The sequence below is a fragment of the Octopus bimaculoides genome, chromosome 2 (assembly GCF_046866305.1).
Source record: "Octopus bimaculoides isolate indiv1 chromosome 2, ASM4686630v1, whole genome shotgun sequence".
NCBI classification, from domain to species: domain Eukaryota; kingdom Metazoa; phylum Mollusca; class Cephalopoda; order Octopoda; family Octopodidae; genus Octopus; species Octopus bimaculoides.
The window spans coordinates 37392634-37415484 of record NC_142929.1 but is presented as its reverse complement, the minus strand read 5'-3'; the positions used below and the strand labels follow the sequence as shown (position 1 = coordinate 37415484).

General features: G+C 31.0%; 1 protein-coding gene across 13 annotated transcripts in view; it reads right to left on the bottom strand.

Annotated features, from left to right (window-relative positions):
• LOC106873450 (dystrophin) overlaps positions 1 to 22851 on the bottom strand; it is a 712951-nt gene that overhangs the window by 393890 nt on the left and 296210 nt on the right. For all 13 annotated transcript variants that reach the window (XM_089343243.1, XM_089343268.1, XM_089343278.1 and 10 more), the window contains 2 exons: positions 21054 to 21212; positions 3618 to 3857 (listed from right to left, as the gene is read on the bottom strand). In XM_089343243.1, the coding sequence (XP_089199369.1) occupies positions 3618 to 3857; positions 21054 to 21212 (399 nt within the window). The remainder of the gene's footprint in view (positions 1 to 3617; positions 3858 to 21053; positions 21213 to 22851) is intronic.

Genomic DNA, 22851 nt, shown 5'->3' with positions numbered 1-22851 from the left:
AAAAAGAATAAATGAAATCCCCTGAAATAATCTATGTGAATGAAGTAATTTGAAATAATATTGATGAACTCAATATTGTCGTTTATATCAACCTTCCATTCATTAGAAACTATATTAGACGAATAAATGTAGACTCTCCTCATATCCATTTAAAATGAATTTTCCTAATCATGAATTTCTTTTATCTGCCACCCCCTCAATACAGTTATCTATATAAAGAGCAGTCTTCACTGAATTATGTTGGTTTGGCTCAATAGGCAATATATATGCTATGATCTACATATGTATTCCTTCTGAACATTCTTTGGTGTTAATCTTGAATGTACACATTAATCATGCACAGTGCATTGCTGGGATTGAATTCACAGTCTACACCTTTAAGGAATTCCTAATTTCTTAAATTCCAAAAATGATATACATGAATAATTCTAGCTCGTAATTTCAACATCAAAATCTTACGTATATTGAAATGAGAACCTCACATGATGCAATAAAAAACCAAGCCAAAATAATTGGTTGACAGTGAAACTTCTAAATATAAAAGAAAATAAAAATAAAAGCATATTCATAAAATTTTCAAAGATGAAAAATCCAAATGAGAAAAGTTTTGTTGCTAATAACTTTTATAATCCTTAATCTTTCAAATAGGAGAAATTTTAAGAAAAGCAGCAGGGGAGAAACTTCTTCACAATTTTTATATATATATATATATATATATATCATCATCATCATCATCATCGTTTAACGTCCGCTTTCCATGCTAGCATGGGTTGGACGATTTGACTGAGGACTGGTGAAACCGGATGGCAACACCAGGCTCCAGTCTGATATATATATATATAGTACTCAGCTAATTATCTTCATGTATCTTGATTATTTTCTACTTTTTATAAAAGAAATGAAACTTAACTACTTCACTTCATATTCTCTTTCACCTACAGCAAAAATCTATCCTCTCTCGAATGGATCTTCCCTATGAGCAAAATAATTCTGGCATTTATGCCAACTTTGAACTTTTCCTTTTAGTAAGTAGACTATGACAATTTTAAGATAAACATTTCACATATTTGAATATATATATATATATATATATATATATATATATATAAAGCTTTCACAGTTATACCACTTTCAATGCTTTGAAAATCAACAGGAGTTACTGCAAAGAAATACAAATACCAACTTCTGTTAATTTGGACATGGATACAAAAAGTTTTCTTTTTAAATCAAACTGTTTCAAGCTAAATCAATATTAATTTAATGAATAGAAACCTTTATAATGATAATAAAATCTAAGGAAGATGGTAATATATAATCTCAAGCAGATAGGAGACATATTAGTAAAGAAAGCTAGCTAACCTAACAAGTTGATATATAGTCACTTACAGAACACGTATTGGAAAAGAAATTAAAGCCAAAAATTTAGAAATAAAAAAGTTTACTGCTAAAAGATTTTTAAAAAGTAAACAATGGAATAAAAATGTTTTCTTTTCAAAATTATTCATGGGACTTTATAGACATATCTTGTTGCCTGAGAATTAAAATGCTGATGTAATGATTGTAGATATTAATGTTGAAGATAGATTCACTTCACAAGTGGATAAAAAAAAAATTCAAGTTTTTCAAACATTAAACATATAAGCCCTATCATTGGAAAGAATATACTAGACTGCAGATGTTTTTTTTATTTGTGTATTCACAGGTAAAGAGCAGAAAAAAATTAACCCAAAACAACAATGACAAGATACACATGAAAGAAGGATATATTTATAATTCATTAACCAAATGCAGTAGTAGTATATGTTAGAGAATAAATAGTCTCTACATGATTTCTCAATTTGTTAGAAATTGCAGCCGAAGGTCTTTCAAATCACACCGTAACATTAAAAAGACATTGAATATTATGTTTTTAATATGTTACACTATACCTGGAGACCCTCCCCCACCCCATAATGGCCATAGCTGGAATTACTTTAATTATAGGTCTGCTTAGTCAGCCTGACCTAGAGATAAATAACAACATTAATGAATAGGCATGAAAGAGAAAAATGTCACTATCAATAATTGAAGAGAATCACAGCTATTAACCTTTTAATGCAATTTGTATAGATATTCACCAGAAAAACTTAGTACTGCTTTCATAACCTTTTACTTGTACTACATCCTAAGAAATGTGAAAAAGACATTAAAACTGATGAATATAAATCAATGAAAAACAGAAGTGAGTTAAATGAAATGGCTCAAGAAGGAATTGAAATTACATCATAAGCACAGTTTTCAAGGAACTTATCACCATTCTGCAGTACTTGTCAATATTGAAATGTATATTAAGGTAACTGTTACAGTGACTCATATAATAGATAAATAAACAAAAATTCAATGACAATACAAATGCTTTACCATACTTGAATAGAGTTATATCAAATATAGTATAAGGACTGTTCTAAAATCTATACATTATACAATTGATCCTCTTTACAAAGCAACATCAATAAAATAATACTTCTCATTTTCTTGATTTCAAATAAATTATTTTATTCTGAAATTTTCAGTTAACTTTTCTATAGATCTCAGTATGATAAAAACAGCCATTCGGAAACAAGTTATTTTATACATGTCTTAAAATGAAAAAGTATAAAAAAAACAAAAACAAACTTTTTAAAAAAAAATCCTCTATTCTAATCAGGGATTATTTTACAGAAAGAGTAAATACATAAGGATATGACTCTATAATGTTTGTTAACTAACGAAAATCACAGACTGACACTGTTCAACAACAGATTTCTTCTTTCTTTGGATTGGTCAGAAGAAAGGGGATATACTCGCCAACAAAACTGCATAACTGAATAGTATTTTTTCTTCTTTAAAACAAAGATATTAGAATCTAAGGAATTTTCTTTGTCTATTTGGAATTTTGTTTTTCATATTTGAACAATCTAAGCAAAGAATACATTTTAAAATAAAATAACATGATAAAATAAAATAACATGACGAACTAGATATTTCATAAACAGAAATAAATCTGATCTTTATGTTGAAAAGTTGTGGCTGATAGATCGATGAAAACCAATTCAATAGTGTAAGTAAATAAATATTCCAAGTACAGTTATCTACTAAAAATCAAACCAAAACACATTTTTAGAAGTTATCAATATTCAATAAAAAATAAAAAAGTTGAAAGAACATTTTAATCAGGAAAGATAGTTGAAGGAAAAAAATACTATCAATAAAGTGAGTGAGTGAGTGAGAGAGAGAGAGAGAGTAATATAGAAGGTAGAAAGTTTAGGATCCTTTAGAAAAAAAATTAAATAGTGATGATAATTTTCTTTGTTACAGATTAGCGAACCTACAAATAACTTCACCCTCCAATATTTTTCTACAGTTATCTCTGATCTTCTTGCTGTAAACATCATGAAAATGTATATAGAAATATTTGACAACTAACTGGTGCTTAATCTAAATTGAAAATAGATTTCAATTAGTTTTCTTTTGATAATTTTTATCTATAAACTTGAAGTATATTGAAAAATTTAATATACTGAACTGACACAAAGTAAAACTGAAATTAAAGTTCATCAAAAATTAAGTGGACTGATGTAAATAAAAAGAATGCATACCCTTATTTTCTTGTCAATTCTTTCATCAAAATCTTTAATCCTTAAGTGGCCTTGATTGATTACATTACTGTCAAAAACATCCAACAGCTGCCTTGCACGTTCACATTGATCTTCAAATTCTTCTTGACTTGTGACTGCAGCAGCACATAAAGGATCCCTGGTGAAAGTATCTGAGTTTACAGCAGGAACTTTGGAAATATCTCCAATGCCATCATGTTGTTGAAGAAAACTCTGTTTCTCCTAAAAATAATTGAACATATTTAATTAAAATCATTGATTTACTTATACACACACACAGATACACATAAATTGTTTTTCTTTTTTGTTCATTGGAATATTTTGAGTACATCATACATACACACACACACACACACACACAAAGAAAAAAATAGAAAAAATAAGATTCCAATGCAAAAAAACAAAAACAAAACAAAACAACAATTCAAAACCCCAGCAGTATGGTTAGTTGAAAAGAATGCTTTTCCTTCTAGGTACATGTTTTCAGAAAATATCAAATGTTTGGCTCACATTCTTTCATAATTAAAATCAATTTTGCTAACATCATTTCATAATTCTAAAAATAAATAAAATTTGAATATACATTTCATTGCCAGTTTCTGATAGTAAACGATATTCTTAGTTTTTAACACAGAATGATATTAACATTTTCTGAAACACAGATCATTGGCCTAAATTGCACTTGTCTAAGACTTGTTCACCATTTGGTAAGTTGCTGTCATCACTTACAGATTGAAATATATTTACAGAAAAGCAAGAATATAAAAACATTAAAAAAAATAAACTGTTGCTTTCAGAGTTGATAATATTTTTAATGAATAGAGAAGGGTAAGTAATTTAAATGTTATTTGAATGATTAACGTAAATTTGCATTTATGTAATATAAGTTTGGTGCAAAACAGAGTAAAATATTTTTGAAGACCGACTTTACATGAGCAGCAACTAATGTTAACTACTCATATCAACACTACCTAATCACCAGACATTGGAAATGGCAAAAATCATTCCTATTTTGAAATCTCAGCTCTGCAACTAAATCACCATCACACATAACTTCAACCTCTAATGTTTGACTTCAAAAATTCCATGATGACAAATCTCTCACTGACCAATCCACACATTTCTCTAACACACAGATTCAGCACACTACTCACAAAATTACCACACAAAAAAATTCACAACAGATAATAAAAATAAAAAAAAAAAGGAAAGAAAGTATTATCCTAACTACCATTAACATCAGCAAAGCTTTTCAGCTATTCCCCAATGCTCACTTTTCTACAAAATGCTAAACATCTCTTTAAGAAGTAATACAAAACATTAACAAGCAATCTTTCAAGTGATAAGTTTATATAGTATACATATAAAACATCCAGGATTTGCAATGTCTTTAAGGAGTATTACAAGGAGCTTTCCGTACACCTTGTTTTAACCAATATCTACACTGACCTCCATGCCACCATAAATGTTCACAGTTTCATATGCAGATGACATTTTCCCACCATCCGTGAGATACTTCATACATACATATATCAGAACGAAACATGGCTACAAAATAATAGACCTACGAGTCATACATATATATACAGCTAGATACCACTCAGAGTACATCTAGACAACATTAAAGACACAAATGAATGAATGAATGCACTAATACAGTGCTCACAGGGACAAAATCTAGCAAACAATGTACAAACATTCAATCCATCATTGATTAAGCCAGGTTGTGACCTCTTCACAAAACTCTCCAATAAATTACAAAGAATACAAAACACTATATTTCACAACATCATAGGTTTCATATAGCTTATACTCATGGACCAAATACAACAGGAAACAAAATTATCATGAATTTTACATTTTAAAATTCATGTTTGATCACTAAACAAATCTGTAATCAGCTTTTGATTCCCAAGTATAGCAACATCACTTTTCTTCCAATCCTGATGAGAAAGGCAAAAATGTTTGCTCATTCCCTTTCCATATAAACTAAAGCTTCATACACAAAAATAGAACTTAAAAAGGGTCTAATTGCATAAGTTCTCATATAAAACAATGTTGTGTAAAAATTAATATTATATCAATGAAATTCATACACTTATAATTAAGTCATGTTGATTAATAAGAGTAGGACATAATAGTTTAAATTTTATTTTACCTCAAGTTTTAAATTCACGAGAGTGGAATTTCAAATTAATAGCAAACATTAGCGATAGATAAATATAACTAATCAACATTGTTTTAAAGAATACTAGTTGAAAATGATGTAAATATGCATATCTTTCTTCCTCCCCTTCTCCAAGTTTAACAGAAATATAAAAGTTAAATATTTTGCTGATTTCATGTCAACTGCAATCAGATTTCATTTCTGAATATTCATGAATTTCCAGTCCAGCAAATATCAAATGGTCAGAATTAAATTTAGTCATAACAAATTGGGAGTGAACACTATTATCTTTCATCATTCCGTTTTGTTATGTCTGCATGATTTCCCAATGTAAAGTTCTGAAAGATTGCCAAATCTACATGGTTGTTAAGTCTCAAGCATCTGTACTTACTAATAACAGTTCTTTCTAAATAAATCTCAGTTGAGATATCTTGTTATTTGTATATCTGCAGACACAAATGTTAAATATTTTCAATATACATATGCCTGGTATAACTGGTTTCATATTGTTGCTCTGAGTCTTACTTCCTTCTAGTTTTATTCCTACTGATACAACGTATCAGCTGTATTGTAAGAACAGATAAAAAATGGATTTAAAATCACCTAATCATTACTCAAAAAACTTCACACATTTTTGCAAGTGAAAATCTTTGAATATCTCATATATTTTATTACTTAGCTATGTTTTCTCCTCACTTTCTTAACATCTCTAGTTGTACTTTCATATGACCTCTATTTGTATTTTCATATCACCCAGCTTAAAATGATAACTATATGAAGATGAACAAGTTTTTAATCTTTCCAGATCAAATAAAACATTTGAATAAACCTTTTCTATAAGGAAAATAGTTTGGGAGATAAACTATATTTCAGATCTAGTACAGTGTTTTTTAAGTTCTCAAGCACCAATGGATAAACTGATGTTCAAATGAACTGTGCTTATCATAAAACACAAAATATAAATGAAAAGAAAAAAAAAAACAAGAAAATTGCAAGAAATCACTCATAAGAACTAAAAATCTCTTTTTAGAGTGAGAGACAAAGCCTGTTCTGTTACAGTAAAACTCAAAGATCTTTTTCTTTATTTTTATTAATATGTCTTAGCATAGGAGAAATTTAAAATTAACTCAAATCTTTTAATGTTATAAATATTGACTAACTTATCAGCTGTGCCAGTAGCACTGGTAGTAGCAATATTGGCTATTACCATCCCCATTACATCTAACACTGTCGTTCAGATATTAAAGCAATATAACAGCAGTACCATGTTATTTATATAACCATTTAGTGCCAACATGGCTGGGTGGATTGGTTGGTTTCTGTTGGAGTAATTTTCACAGCTGTGTACCTTTCTTACTGCTAACCACTCAAACATGAAAAATGGAACCCTGTTTTTGCAGTCAGGCCAAATGGAGCAAGTCGAGTTATGTATCAAGTTTAGAGACACAGTACATGATATAGTTCAGTACTTTAACTATGCAACCTGTGACGAATAGCAAAGTACATAACTTTATGTATTCAAGAAAATATTTTCAATCTGTATTTCATATGTAACACATGTATCTAATTTACAAACAAGAATCGGCTACGTTTATGTGTGACCTTAACCCTTTAGTATTTAAACCAGCTATACTCAGTCCAAATATTCTGTTTTATGTTTAAACTGGCAAGACCCAATCTCTCACACATACCCTACAATGCCATTCTAAAAATATACAATCACATCATCAAAATTTCAAAGCTACAAGTAATGCATGATTAATTCAAAACAATGTGGATAAATAAGCATTACAGTTGACAGAATAATCTGAATACAAAAGGGTTGAAGTACATAAAAATAGGAAACTGGGGGAAAATGCAAATTGTAGATGGAATCACTAAAATGCACGTATGATTAGATTTGTCTAGATGCAATAGCATCCAGCAAAGAGAAAGCATCAAAATATTTTTCAATTAAATCATAACAAAGTATTTTGCTACCACTTGTAGGCATGAATACCAAGGAACTACAATAAACCCTGCAAAATATCTAAAGAGTAAATGAGTCAGATTAAAATACTCAATGAAATTATAAAAATATCACATAAGTTCTCTACTACTTTTTACTAATATTTATGTCAAAAGATTTGCTATAAAAGCATCTAAAGCTGGAAGTTAATTTTTTTTTTTAAAAGGAAAGCTTTGATATGAACGCATATTTACTGTTGGTGTTCTGAAGCTATTTTGAAATGATTGATAAAGAAAAAAATGTATCTTCAATGTAACACAATGAACAAAGAGCCTTACACAAATAAAATTCTATAAAACAACAATAGTAGAACTAGAAAACTGAGAAAACTCCATCATCATCAACAGAAACATTGCTATTACAGTCATTGAGACAGGTTAATGAAGATAGTACAAGGGGTTTGACCTGGAAGAATTTGAACTTAGCACTTAGAGTCAACAAAGTAGATGTTATAAAAATATTTGCTACTGGTACTGATAATTCACAATCAGAAAACCATAAGTGATTTTTTTTTTTTATATATAAAATTAGGCATTCTTGGAAGGAATCAATCTATCTTGGTAAAAGATTATACAATTTTATACCATTTAACCACTTAAACTTTTGCATATAGAATTAAACCACAGTAAGTTAACACACAGACTGAACAATTTATCACAGTCTTAACTAGCAGTTTGTTTATTTATCTCCCCAGAATGAAGCTAGTTAAAGATAAAAATTAATAAAAATTATTCAAACTTACAACACAAAAAAAGTGAAAGGAAAATGGTTATTTTACCAAATATCTCCTATAAGAACAAAAGATATCTGCATGTATTTGTATTTCTGCTTTTGGTGGATTTATAAATTACATGCATGAGATGAACTGATGTTTACCAAAATATCTACGAAATTTTATTTGTTTCAAATAATCTCCAAGTTAGAATTTATTCATGAAGCAAAAACAGTACTGATCCTGCATGACCCAGAAAAAATATCATTTGTGAATGACTAAGTCTTATAAGTAGAACATTTCAAATGTCTGTTATTCCATAGAGTCTGTTTTCAACATTTTCCTTCATTTAGTAGTAAGTGAAACTACACAATCATAACAAAGAATTCTGTAATAAAGTTTAAATATTCATTTTCTACAATACAGAAATAATATTACCATATATACATTTCTAGGATTAGAGCTATTATCAGGCAGGTAATAACTCTAGTCATTGGAATGTAGATATACACCTTGCATAAAATTGACTATATAATTTATTTAAGTAGTATATATATGAAGAATTGTTACATCCAGACTAAAGATAGGTAATGTAGTGGCCTAAAATCAAAAGCCAATAAGCAAATATAGCAGAGACCAAAGAACAAATTTGCAGAATTGGGGGGAAATAACCTTACTAAAAAAAATGACTTAATTTTCAATAAATAAGAAAGAAATTAGAACTTGGTGCTATATGCTCAGTTCAATAAATCAATAGGTACAAACAGATTGGAGAGAGCTAGGATTTAGATGTACCAATTGAATGGTAAAAAAAAAAAGATAAACAATTAAAAAAAAAAAGGCAACAGCAAAGGTACCAAAAGGTTTGCCTAAAGATAGTTTCAGCTGCCTGGATGCTAGAGGAATTGGCATTAAAAAGCACAGTAGCAAATGCAGAGAAATGATATAAGAAGTTTAGGGTGCTGTTACATCTACTGGCAATAACAAGTTTTGTTTCTCTCTGCAAAATGTGAAAATGTAGTAAGTGGCATGCTGATTATAGGATAGGAGTGATAAATATTGGGGGGAAAAAATTAATGTTAAATATTAGAAAATGATAATGTTTATTACAAATTTAAAAGATTTTGAGTTCTTGATTAAACAAAAAGAAAAACATTTTTTCCAGCAATTTCTCCAAATGAGAGAAAAGAAAATTATATCACTTCTGAAGATCCATCTAAACATTATTTACAGGGCCACCAAGTCTATGAATGGGAAAAGGAAAAGATTCCTTAAACTGGGTATCTGGTCTGAATACCTATAACAGATAGGATTCACTAAAGGACTATATGGTAATGTTAAACTGGGCAACTGATAAGTTTATGACCAAGATAATAATGATGAGGGCCTGACATTGTATATATGCTGATAAGACAAATATATCTTTGTTCATTCAAGCTCAGATTTTCTACTAAAGCACCTGGTATCTGCTTTCTTTTTTTAGAAGGATCTTTTGCCTATTGTGTAATAGGGATTGAGCTGAACTCTATGCTTACGTCTCAACAGAATTATTTCTTAAAAGTATTTCAAACAAGAACTGAAACAGAGATGATCTTCCTCTTTGAATATACATTTAAGTATTCCTGCTATTGAACCTCATATGTAATGATATTTTTATAGCTATTTCTACTTAAAGGACAGTTTTATTACAATAAATTGAATTGTAAAATGAAGGGACTTCAATAACACTTATCCACTCAGACATTAACATTAAGTTATTGCTTAGATTAAATGAGAAATGGTAGTGATATGATCAATGGATCAATACTTCAAATCAATATTCTAATATTTTACTTTTATTTGCTTTATTTATTGGTTTGATGAATAATTCAATAGATGAAAACAAAACAAAACATAGATTCTCATAAAATACTTTTTTGTTTTCAACAACTTTTTTTTCTATTTTACAGAAGAACAACTTTCTTGAAAGCATTGCAGGTTAAAAATTTGTAATATACTTCTAAATATATATATTTTTTTTCAATATTCACAAATATATTAATTCCTTAAAGCAGAAATAATAAAATTACATACAGACATTCACACATTGTGTGTATGTCTATGTATGTTTATGAGATGAGGGTGGGTGAGTATAGAAGATAGTTAAAAAGCAAAACCAAAGAAATTGCTTTTTTTTAAAAATATATATGTAGCAAAAATTACAAAAAACAAAAAATATTTTTTATATGTAATCTTAGTTTAAATATTTGTAATTAAAAAAATATCAATTTGCTTTATATAAAAGGCAGAAATAACTATTTCATATGATGACAGTGGTGATTATCATAATAATGAATAAGTTTTAAAGATATATATATATATTATATAGTGTGACTCAGTAATTAATGAGGTAAATTCCAGGCATATAAATTAAAAGACTGAAAGTGGCAGTTTGTGCTCAATTAAAGCACATACTTTTCATTGCCTTAGTCAACCCAGTGGAAAATACCCTTACACTTTGATTCACAAAATATCCAACAGTAAAATACTTATGCAAACATCTAATTAAACACATGTAAAATTTATTCAGTTTTTATACATAGGGGTAAAGCAAGAGTAAATTTCAAAAGCATTTCAGACATTTTAAGGGAGATACACTCCTTCAACAAAAATCCAAATTACAAAATATTGCTCTTACTATTAGTAGTTTTATTTTCATTATTGCTTTTTGTATTAAGATGATGCAAAATCCTGAGATAGCAACATCTTGCACAGCTCCAAGGCACAACTTCAATTAAATTTTTTTTTTTTAAATATTCTTAAACTCTTTTACACTTTCATATTTTAAATGGTTTCAGTTATTGTCCTATGGCCACACAGAGACACTGCTATCAGGAGTTTTAGTTGATCATATAGATATCACTACGTATTTCAGAGTGATGCTTATTTTATCAGTCTCTATTTTTAAAACCACCAAGTTACAGAACATAAAAGGATAAAACATAATGCTTCTGTCTCCTAAAAGCTATTCTAGAAGACATATCACCAATGTCCCTTGCATTGAGATTGAGTTTGAAACCATGTTGTTGTAAAGTGAACTTCTGAACCACACTTCCATAATTACACCTATATATAGGTTAAATAGGTGGAGCCATGAATCTTTCAGATTCCTACATCAGACACATTGATGTGACAATTCTGTCATACAGCTCCCTAAAATGAAATGCCTCACCTACATATCAAAATATTAACTGCATTATATTTTCACTAGAACATTTATCATTGTTTCCAAGTAATATCTCTTATGTCACACTCTCAGTTTAAGTATTATGGGTATCTTACCATTTGTAACACAGGTTCATGAATGAATTTAAACTTCAAGTGTGTAAATGTGTGTGTGTGTGTGTGTGTGTGTGTGTGTGTGTGCACATTGAGTTGTGCGTAAAATATGTATCTGAGGATAATCAGAAATTATACTGAGTGAAAGATAGTGCTAGTAAAATGTTAAGAGATCACTCTTGATACTGTGCTGACAGTTTACCAGTGCAACAATAATAGAAGAATTAATTAATTTAACATTCAATTGTCTAGCTACAATAGCATCCAGCAAAGAGAAAATAGATTCATAATTTTTGAAGTACTTTAAGATGAAACTCAAAAATTCTATTACTAATGTAGTTGGCCTACCGTCTTTGATACAAAATATTCTAAAATAGGAAATGATACAAAAGAAACTGTAGATTTTGTTGCTTATTCAAACCATCATCATCATCATTTGACGTCCGCTTTCCATGCTAGCATGGGTTGGACGATTTGAGTGAGGACTGGTGCAACCAGATGGCTACACCAGGCTCCAATCTGATTTGCAGAGTTTCTACAACTGGATGCCCTTCCTAATGCCAACCACTAAAAGTTAATGTCTAAGATATAATATACTACACAGCAAAACTTATTTTAATTTCTATTCTGACATATGGATAAGATAAATTTCTACATCATAACCCTCTAGATGATCCTTTTATGTGGTTTACAGCTCCTATCTTGAATTCAAAAGTTTTGTATTTTTTATCTTTTATTTTGTTCAGTGTTTTGACTGTGGCCACACTGGAAGATGACCCTGAAGGGTTTACTCAAATGAATCAACCCCAGTACTTATTCTATTGGTGTCTTTTCGCCAAACCATTAAGTTAAGGGGGCATTAACAAACCAACACACAGACACATGATTGGCTTTCTATCTACCAAATCCACTCACAAGGCTTTGGTTGACTTGAGTTATAGAGGAAGATACTTGCCCAACATGCTGTGCAGTTGGACTGAACCAAAGACTTTATAACTGGGAAGTAAACTTCTTATCACACAGCCATGCCTACTTATTTTTAACTTTCAACTGTGTTAATTAATAATGATTAACCATCACCCAAAATACTTAATCTTCCATTAATTATTTCCAAACATCATGGCCTCAACTTCCATCCATAGTATTTGCTAATATCTATTTCATTACTTATTCTTGTTATATGACCATAAACTTAGTTTCTCTCTGCATTGGCAACCATTCAACACTCATGAAAATAATGTTCTTTATCATCATTCTTAAAGAGTATATGATTAGAAAAGTCAAAAGTTATCAATGGATAAATGAAAATATAATCTTTCAAAATGGAAATCTATAAAACATATTAAAAAAAATCCCCCAAAACATAGCAACATATTAATAATGAAAGTGGTATGAAATAGGAAATCAAAATTGTATATTTTCAATTTATAGCGGAAATTATTCTAATTAGATATTTATAAAGACAAATTCCAGAAGTAATTACTAATTAAGTTAAATGCCTGACTTTCTTATTGTAAGTTTTGGTCTATCTCTGCTCAAGTTAGACAAACTTACAATTAATGAAAAAAAAAATCCTCACTATTCAAGATATTAACTGTCATCAATAACTTCAGTAGCCTTAAACACTGTCCTAAGAAGGAATAGTAATGGCAGGTGCAGAGGGTCAACTAGTGATTTCCTCAGAGAGCGACCACAACCAGAACTTATAAAAAATCAAACTGGACAGTGTGGTGGGGAACAAACTGCCACATTGCACTCGATGATAAATTACTGTTTTTGTAACTCGGTAGTGACATGGTATCCTTAAACTGCCTATATTTATAACATGTATTTCTTCATCCCACCAGTTACAAATTTTATATAGTTTACCTTTTGCACACAGAAAAAAAAAACTGTTTCATTCAAAGATAATAAAACCTCTGTGTCCAACCATTATACTTTTATTAGAGCCAACTAATTATACCATGTAATAATTCCAAAATGCCACTTAAGCAGTTAATCAGCTTTCCTTTACAGTTACTTTTGCTGCCAAATACTCTTATGCATCAGAAGTATGATAAATTGTATTTCTTTGTCTCATTTCTAGAAACCCTACAACACTTTTATGTGGAAGCATTTCCTACCAATTTCCTTCCAAGGAATATAGAATATCAGACACACACACACACAGAGTTTAGTAGGTCCTCTACAACTTTAATTTTAATCATTATGTTTTTTAAGACAAGCCTACTTTTCTATGTCATATATTTAGTCTGCAGTTCTTCAACAAATCATGCAAAGAAATTAAGGTAGTTTCAAACCATCTAAAGTAGAATCCACCACATTATGCAGCAAATCAAAAATGTTATTAAACCAACATAGAAACCCCTGTATGATTGCTTAATCTGCTAAAACAGCAGAAAAATGTTTCGCAAATCACACCTTATGGTTACAAAAGAGAAGAAAATTGAAGATACATCAACAAAGTAGTCTTAGATATACAAAAACAAATGGCTAAGGCTTGGGATGCTTTTGACCAGTGGTTTACTCGATCAAAGTTGTCTTGGGGCTAAACAACAACAACAACAACCACAAAAATAATCTGTGAACTCATTTAGTCCCTGAAACTACATGTCTATAACTACACAACCACTGAGATGCATAAATAACACTGAAAATGTGAAAGCATTCTAGAATCAGCACTTCACTTGCCTGGATCATGTAAACAAATTACATGTCCAGCTGTGAAACCAATTATTTTACTTGGCACAAATGCCCTGCTGCATTGATGATTATTGACAAATTCCAAGAAATTAAGAGTTGAACTATCTTCTGCTCTGACCACTACCTACAGACTTGATCGTACGAAAACAAATTAGGAAGCATCACAGGGAAAAGTGTACTGACCTTCACACAATATTCTATAGTACCAGATAGCTGGGATATAACATTAGAGTGCTGAACCTAAGCATTAACGTGGGCTTTCAATCATAAGTTTTCCTGAGCAATATTGATTTCTAACATAAGTACAGGGTAATATCAAACTATCCTTTTATATATATATATATATATATATATATATATATATATATAAAACAATTCTTGTGTAACAACCATTTGCAATAAGTATTACCTCTTAACAAATTGCTATAACATTCATTTTTTTTTATTAAAAATAATATAACATCCATCTTATTTTGTAATCTTTCTTCAGCAATCCATAAATATTGGTTGAAAATTCACATATTTTTTCTTCTATTTTGAAATTTGTTTTCAAATTCTTGGATGAAGAAAGAAGTAAGTTTTTCTTTTAAACATTTAAAATTTTAAACTTGTATAATTTGAATTGTTTTGCCTATATGTTTTTGACAGTGTTACTGTTACACACACAAATATCTTAGGTTGTATTTAAAATAAAGTCATTTGACTAATTGGTAAATATCCAATCATAAATATGCTGGTTATTCTTTCTACTTCTCTACTACGCCTACAACAGCTTCTGCTTCCTCTGAACTACCAAGCTATGCGCCTAATCCACAAAGGCACATCCACAACACATGAGCTGTTTCTTCTTATCCTGATTGTGTCTCTTCTCAGATATTGCACTGAATATTTATCACAGATGAGTTGATGTATGCTGCATCCGAGAGGTAAGGTGGAGAGGAGCTTCAGCCAGGTTCCTCACAGACAAGACACATAGGTATAAAATCTTCTGGGAAGGTACTAATGATGGAGTAGGTGGTGTGGGCATACTTCTTGCAGAGAAATGGATGGATAAGATCATAGAGGTAGTCAGAGTGTGCAACAGAGTACTTAAGCTCAAGCTAGTCTTGCAGAATAGTATAGCTACAATTATATCTGCCTATGTCCCACAAGCAGGCCTACCAAATGAACAGAAGGACCACTTTTATGACATTGTTCTGCAGGCTACCGCAAAGATGAGTGACAATGACCTCATCTTCATGGCTGAGGATTTCAATGGGAACGTTGTACAGCAGCCTGATGTCTTCCATAGTGTTCATGAGGGCCATGGAATTGGTTCCCCAAAAAAGAGGGAACAAGGCTACTGGAGTTCTGTGATGCAAATACCCTTTTGATCTGCAACACCAACTTCAGGAAGCCAGACAGTGGGATGCATGGTTGCTCTGAAATACAAAGAACTTCCCTTGTGAAGAAGTACCCTGCAACATAGACTAGTCATTAGCAACTTTAGACTCCAAGCCAGAAGGATGCCAAGAAGCAGACCAATCTGGAAAAGAAGAATTTGGAAGCTTAAGGACCCTTCATATGGTCAGAGATTTAGGGACATCCTAATTGAGAAAATTGATGAGAGGGAGGAGCTACAAACTTGTGACATAGAGGGTAACTGGGAATTCCTGTGAGACAGCTTGCTGAGTGCCACAGACTAAATCTGTGGCTGGTGCAGAGTCCCTTCCGAACCTAGGGTAATGTGGTGGTGGAAGAATGAGGGCAGCAGGGAACTGTATCAGATAGCCAGAAGGGAAACTAGGAAACAGATGTATCTAGCCAAGGGAGAAGCTGAAAAGATGAAGTTTGCTTATGTTCAGCACTGTGAGGACCAAAGAACTGAGATATTTCAGATTGCAAGACAGTGTGTGAGAGAAAATTGTGACGTCATAAGAGAGAAATGTGTCTGCATGGATGATGGTGCACTTGCTTTTAATGAGTCTGCAAGGAAAGATATTGGTGTCATGCAAATTGACATACGTGCTGGTGGCATGTAAATGCACCCTGGTGTCACACAAATGGCACTCATGTCTGTGACACGTAAAAGCAACCATTACACTCTCAGAGTGGTTGGCGTTAGGAAGGGCATCCAACTGTAGAAGACCATGCCAAATCAGATTGGCGTCCAGTGCAGCCTTCCAACGTGCCAGCATGGACAACAAATGATGATGATGATGATTGTACTCCAGAATTGCAATCCTCTGGAATCTATTCCCTCCTCTCCCTCATTTTTTCTGGTTGACAGATCCACAGATGTTTACACTAAATATCGACTGCATTCATCATGCCAATCTGGGAAGGCTTGTGAAGGTCATCGACACTGCATTCCCTCATCTGGTTAACTTTATATATATATATAAATGAACAACTCCAAATTAACTTTTGAAGACGCTGTTCTGTGAAATATATTCTATAAATTATTTTTACATGCAACTATATTTATAATCATCCACAACCTATCATTAATGAATAATGACAGTATGAAGGGGAGGGGGGAATTTTAAATTATTAAATACTACTCGTTTCTCTTGTGCACACCCGCACATTGCACTGTCCCAGTCAAGTCTGTTGATATAAGCAACTGTTATCCCTGAGAAGGTTGTTTCATGTATCTCTCTGCTGATTATCACAGGGATTAATCTTCAAACTAATAATAGACAGGCAAGAAAGCAGCTCCTTGGTTATACAGTTTCTGTGGAAGGAGGTTTAGGAGGCTATAAATCAGCAGCCCTACATTAGGACTGCACCTCAAAACCATGGGTTAGGTAGAGGGAGATAGAAGCTAATTCCTATTTAGTACAGTTTTATGGTTGCAAGAGAGACATTAATAGTAAGTAACCACGAAATGCCAAGATAGGTTTGCTGTAGCATATAATCAGTTCTTGCACTAATTCTCATACACATTTCCACTAAGAGCTACTAATAAAATGATAATTTTTACTTGACTTCCCCACTACCAACTACAACCCATCAAACAATAAACATAACTGTAACCTAGAAATCTTTCACGGTATCTCTTTTTAATGAATATCACTAAAAATAAAAGAAACTTATTATTTAGAAATAGCATCACATGCATTCCTCAGCATGTTCTTTATAGCATCATATATCATTTTAAGATCTGACATTAATCCAGAAATCAAGTACACGCATCAACTAATAGAAATCTTTCCACATACTCAGCAGAAGTGAAATATCAAGGATATTCTTATAGTCTTAATTTTACTGTTTGATCAGCATTTTAGTTTGCAGTTATCCTCTCTGTTCTGAGAGAATTTAATTGTAAGATGTTGACTTTCTACATGCCATTCCAACTGAGAAGTTTATAGGAAGTTATTTGAAAGAAATTTGGCTACTACAGTGACAGTTGGGTGACTATAAAACATAATCTATTTTGTATATGTATTGTTTTGAAAGATAAACTAAACAATAATGAAGAAAAAATATATGTGAAAATTATCGTGTTATTTCTAGATCTAAGTGAAAATATGAATCTAAGATGTAGTATAAGAATCAATTATTTGTTACAGCAACCAAACTTTTCTTAGGTATTGTATGCTATATACCAACACTTCACTTTCTTTTAGTAAGTGTAACATCAGACAAAATTGATAGTATGACACTATTCTTATTATGCCTTCCATTAGATCAGAACAAACACTCTAAACCAACAAAACAACCAGTACAGACAGTGTCCCCTCCTTACTCTTTGAATATTGCACTGAAGAATTAACTCTTATAATATTATTACAGAAGAAAGAAGACTGGTAGGAACACTGAAGTAGATGACTTTACCAAAAGTGAAATTCACTGCTTTCACTTTATGGAACTAAATGAGTTTATTTTGCCAGCAAGAACTAATTAGGTAAATTAACAAGCGCTTGGTCAAGCTTAAAATCATTTTTAATCTGATATCTTTCTTATAACATATATTCTACATGCATGCAGAGTGTACATCATGATGGTGTGGCTGGATACATATATTCATGTGCTGTACTTCATTGCTTAATGCAGTCTACATAGGATCAACAACATTGTTTACAATGAAGTATTCTGAGTAATTGGCAACTTTGTTTCATAATCAAAATATTTTACATAATTAGTGGACTAAGTACATTTCTAGTAGTAAGGAGCATTTAAGGGAGAAAAAATATCTTTATTCTTCATGTATCACTTTTTTTTCTTTGATAAATTATATGATTTGCCACTTATACTAGAGGGTGACCTTCAGTTTAGAATAGACATGGGCAACCCTTTTTGACACATGGGCTGCATGACACAAGGCTCATCATCAGGTGGGACACACTACTAAAAATAATCAAGGTAATTTTTCATTAGGCACACAACTGAGAAAGATTGGCGAGCCACAGTTTACCCATGATAGTTTTGAACATCACTTTTGTTGTTAGTATCATTTTGTTTGGCAACCAACAATTCAATCTTTTTTCCTGCCTGGAATGACATTCTAAACTTAAGGACTGCCAAAATTAGTAATGCTAAAACAATGGCATCATTCGTAACAATTACTATTGATACATTAGTATCATCATCATCATCCCCATCTAAATGATTAACTTGCATTATTTAACTTTATATATGAAACTTCTCACACTCAGTTCAAGCAACAATGAACAACAAAGAATTGTAGATGATCTGATGCCATCACAGCCTCCCAAACAACAAAATTCTTAATTCAACCCCAAATACCACCAATGACAAGCAAGTTGTGTATTTATCTCACACTAACCCCCTCCCTCCCCTTGTGTGTGTGAATATACATGAGTGCACAGGCATACACACGTGTGTGTGCACTTGTATGTTTATAACAAAAACAAAATAGAACTACATAAAATAATTCATGAGAGCAACTGCTGAATGACATAAGTGAAAGTATGTTTTTAAATCATCAACAGCCAAATTAGTGTGCTTACTTTGATTAAAAAAAGAATTTGTTTCAAACTGCAGAAAATATATTAGCCATCTAAATTTCCTTGTCGTGTACATATGACTTGCTCCTACTCAATTATATTATGCCATTTTTGCTCTCTTTTTTCACCCACTTCTTAAAACCATATTGAAGGGTGTAGTAAGAGAAGAAAAAAGAAATATCAGAAAGTGGGGGGGGGACACACATAAAGTAACCGTATATTGTGCATTTAACAGGAAGATTGGTTACACAGGATGAGGATGATGTTATTTTTCTAATAATGTTATATTTTTTAACTGATACATAGATATCCAACAACAATAAAACGAAAAGTATTGGAGCTGGCCCATTCATACTATACCATAAAAGTGTGAATGTGCAAAGAGTGAAATACGTGACAGTTTTAGCTGACTATGCTAATGACAGCAAAGTACCATTGTTGCTAATTTTCAAGAAAACTTGGCAAAGGAATAAACATCCAAATGGAATTCATGGAAATTTTTACGACAAGAAGTGGATTGATAATAAAAACATAAAGGTGTGGTTAGAAAAACATGGTCAAAGCATTCTGGTAGCTTGCTACAGAAAAATCAATTGCTTTTGTGGTACAGAGGCCTGAAAAATCAACATTGTAGCTTACTGAGATAACTTAGCCTTTTTATAAAAAAGAAAAAATAAGATTTAATGAACATCATTAAACTACATAAAAAAAAAGATATATATATATATATAAAACCATTTGATTAATTTCATTTGCCAGTTATTTACATTACATTTATAATAATATTCCAGATATATGGTAACATCTGGTGGCATGCAATATAAACAGAATTTTTTTTTTTTTAAATATAAAATTATTTACAAATGTTAACGAATGATTTATGTTAAGAAAATAAAATAAAACTTTTTGTGTAGGTATTTGGAAGGAATTATGTAAGGAAATTTTCAGAGAATATTCAAATTTTGAATAGCAATACTGATAATGATACTACAAAGTGAGCGGCTGACCTGAGTGAAAAATATAGCCTGCAGAAAACAGTGGTTTCAACAGTGTCCATATGATGAGTTAAAATATTTTTCTTAAAGTTGTCTTTACATATTTACAGTAAGTTTTGCACAACATAGCATCTTGCAAAGCATAGTATATAGTAATAAAATAAAAGTGCAATATTAGATTCTAGATTATTACTTCACCTGAGAATATTATCAAGATAAGAGCATCTACATATAAAAAGAGCATCTACATAAGTAACTCAGCCTATAAATAGAGTAGCAAAATTCCCTACAATTTTTTATATACAGCACATATTTTATGTCCTGAGATTCCAGATACCATGTACCATGATAATCACAAGAACGCTATAAGCAGAAAAGCTCAATAAATGTTGCATTTAATTTACAGAAGTGATGACATCTATCCAACAAAAACACTGTCCTGCTCTCTATTCCTGATGTATCTTTTCATTACATTCATGCATATTTCTAAATCACATACATAATATTGCATGCAATAATACAGTTAATTAAATTTATATTATTCACATTAGGCAAAAGCATACCTTCAATTTCAAAGAAATTTCTTCCCATCTTTGGTTAAGGTGTGTCAATTCTGGCTCTACCATTTTCTTGTATTGATTACTCTTTGTCATTAAAGAAATTGCAGAATCCCGTACGTCATCAACCTCAGAGCGTAAATGGTTTAACTCCATTTGAAGATTCTGATGAAACAAAACAAGATTAAATGCATCATACACAAAATATTTATTTATAATCATTGTTCTTTCATAAACACACACACTACATACAAATATATTTGTGATATGTGTGTATATTTGAGTTAATAAAAAACAAGGGAAAATATGCAATACAAAAGTAAAGTATAATTATTTAATGAAGTGCTACTTTTGTTAATTTTTTTTTTTTTGTGAGCAGTAACAATTACAAACCAGAGTGCTCTCAATCTGAGCACAATATTTATAAATTTTGTGTGTGTGTACATATGCACACACACTGATTAACCATACATGCAACAACAAAAGAAGTAGACTTCAATATCATTAGAATAGAGGAATATATTTAATATATTATCAAACAAGGATCAATTATATACAGCACTTGTGGCCTGCTGGAAAACCCCAAGTACTGCATGTGAGTGTTCCATGTTAGTATCATAATGTTAGAAGATTGAAGTTAAAATATGATTAGTATTAAAAAAATGAGATATTTTCTTTGAAGATAAGAGGGAGCTAATTTATTAGGAAGTTGTACAACAAATATATAAGGTACATTATTTTGAGGCTGGTTGGAATTTGAATTCATACAACAGGTACAGTATGAATAACAATTCTTTCTAACATTGGTAGAAGGCAGAAAATTTGGGTGCAGAGATCAGTTGATTAAACCAGACCCAACATTTGATTGGTACTTTATTTTACCAAACCTGAGAGAATGAAAGCAAAGATGACCTTGGTAGGATTTGAACTCAGAATACAATGAACCAAAAAAAATGCAATTAGGCATTTTGTCTGAGACATTTCTGCTAATCAACCACCCATAATTTATTACAAGGAAAAAGTTCATTAGTTATTCAAATTCAATCCATGCCAGCATAGAAAGCAGACATTAAATGATGATGAACAGAGACAATTTAAAGATTTATTATGTATAAGAAGATCCAGTGAGGACTTAATATATACAAAAATTTTGTTAAAATGATATATAAGCTCAGATGATTGCTATTATGAAGACAGATGATTGCTATTATTTTTCATACACACAAGAGAGAAAATAAACTGCATGGTGTTTACTTCTCTTAGGTTATCTATGTCAATGAAGTGGAAAAACATTATTATTAATGGCAACAACAACTGGGTTACACTAAGTGCTTTAGAAGAATGAAGTCCAGAAACTTTAAATAGTGAAGTTTATAAATGATGCTAGAGATATCTGTATCAATAAGTGTTTATTCTATCTTAGAATATAAGTATCAAAAGTGTTAAATAAAATCCTCACAACACAATTGCTATCCATAACTAGGCAACAGTCTTGCAACACTATGATCCTTACACTTAAGGAAAACAAAGAGATAAAATCCTAAAATTTGCTATAAACACAAAGTCTAACAAATTTTCATAATGGTTTTACATTTTGTAACATAGCTTTATACTGCAACCCCCAAAATTACACTTTCAGCTTCCTCTTTAAGGCCAAAGAATACTTTAGCTTTGACAAGTTTCTCACCAACTGGAAAGCTATAATAAGACCTGTGTAGTGATCACACTAAGATAGTGCAGCTGCAGCACAAACATTCTAGATAACATCCAAAATAAAGCCTTCCAATTGATTAGCAAAGACTGA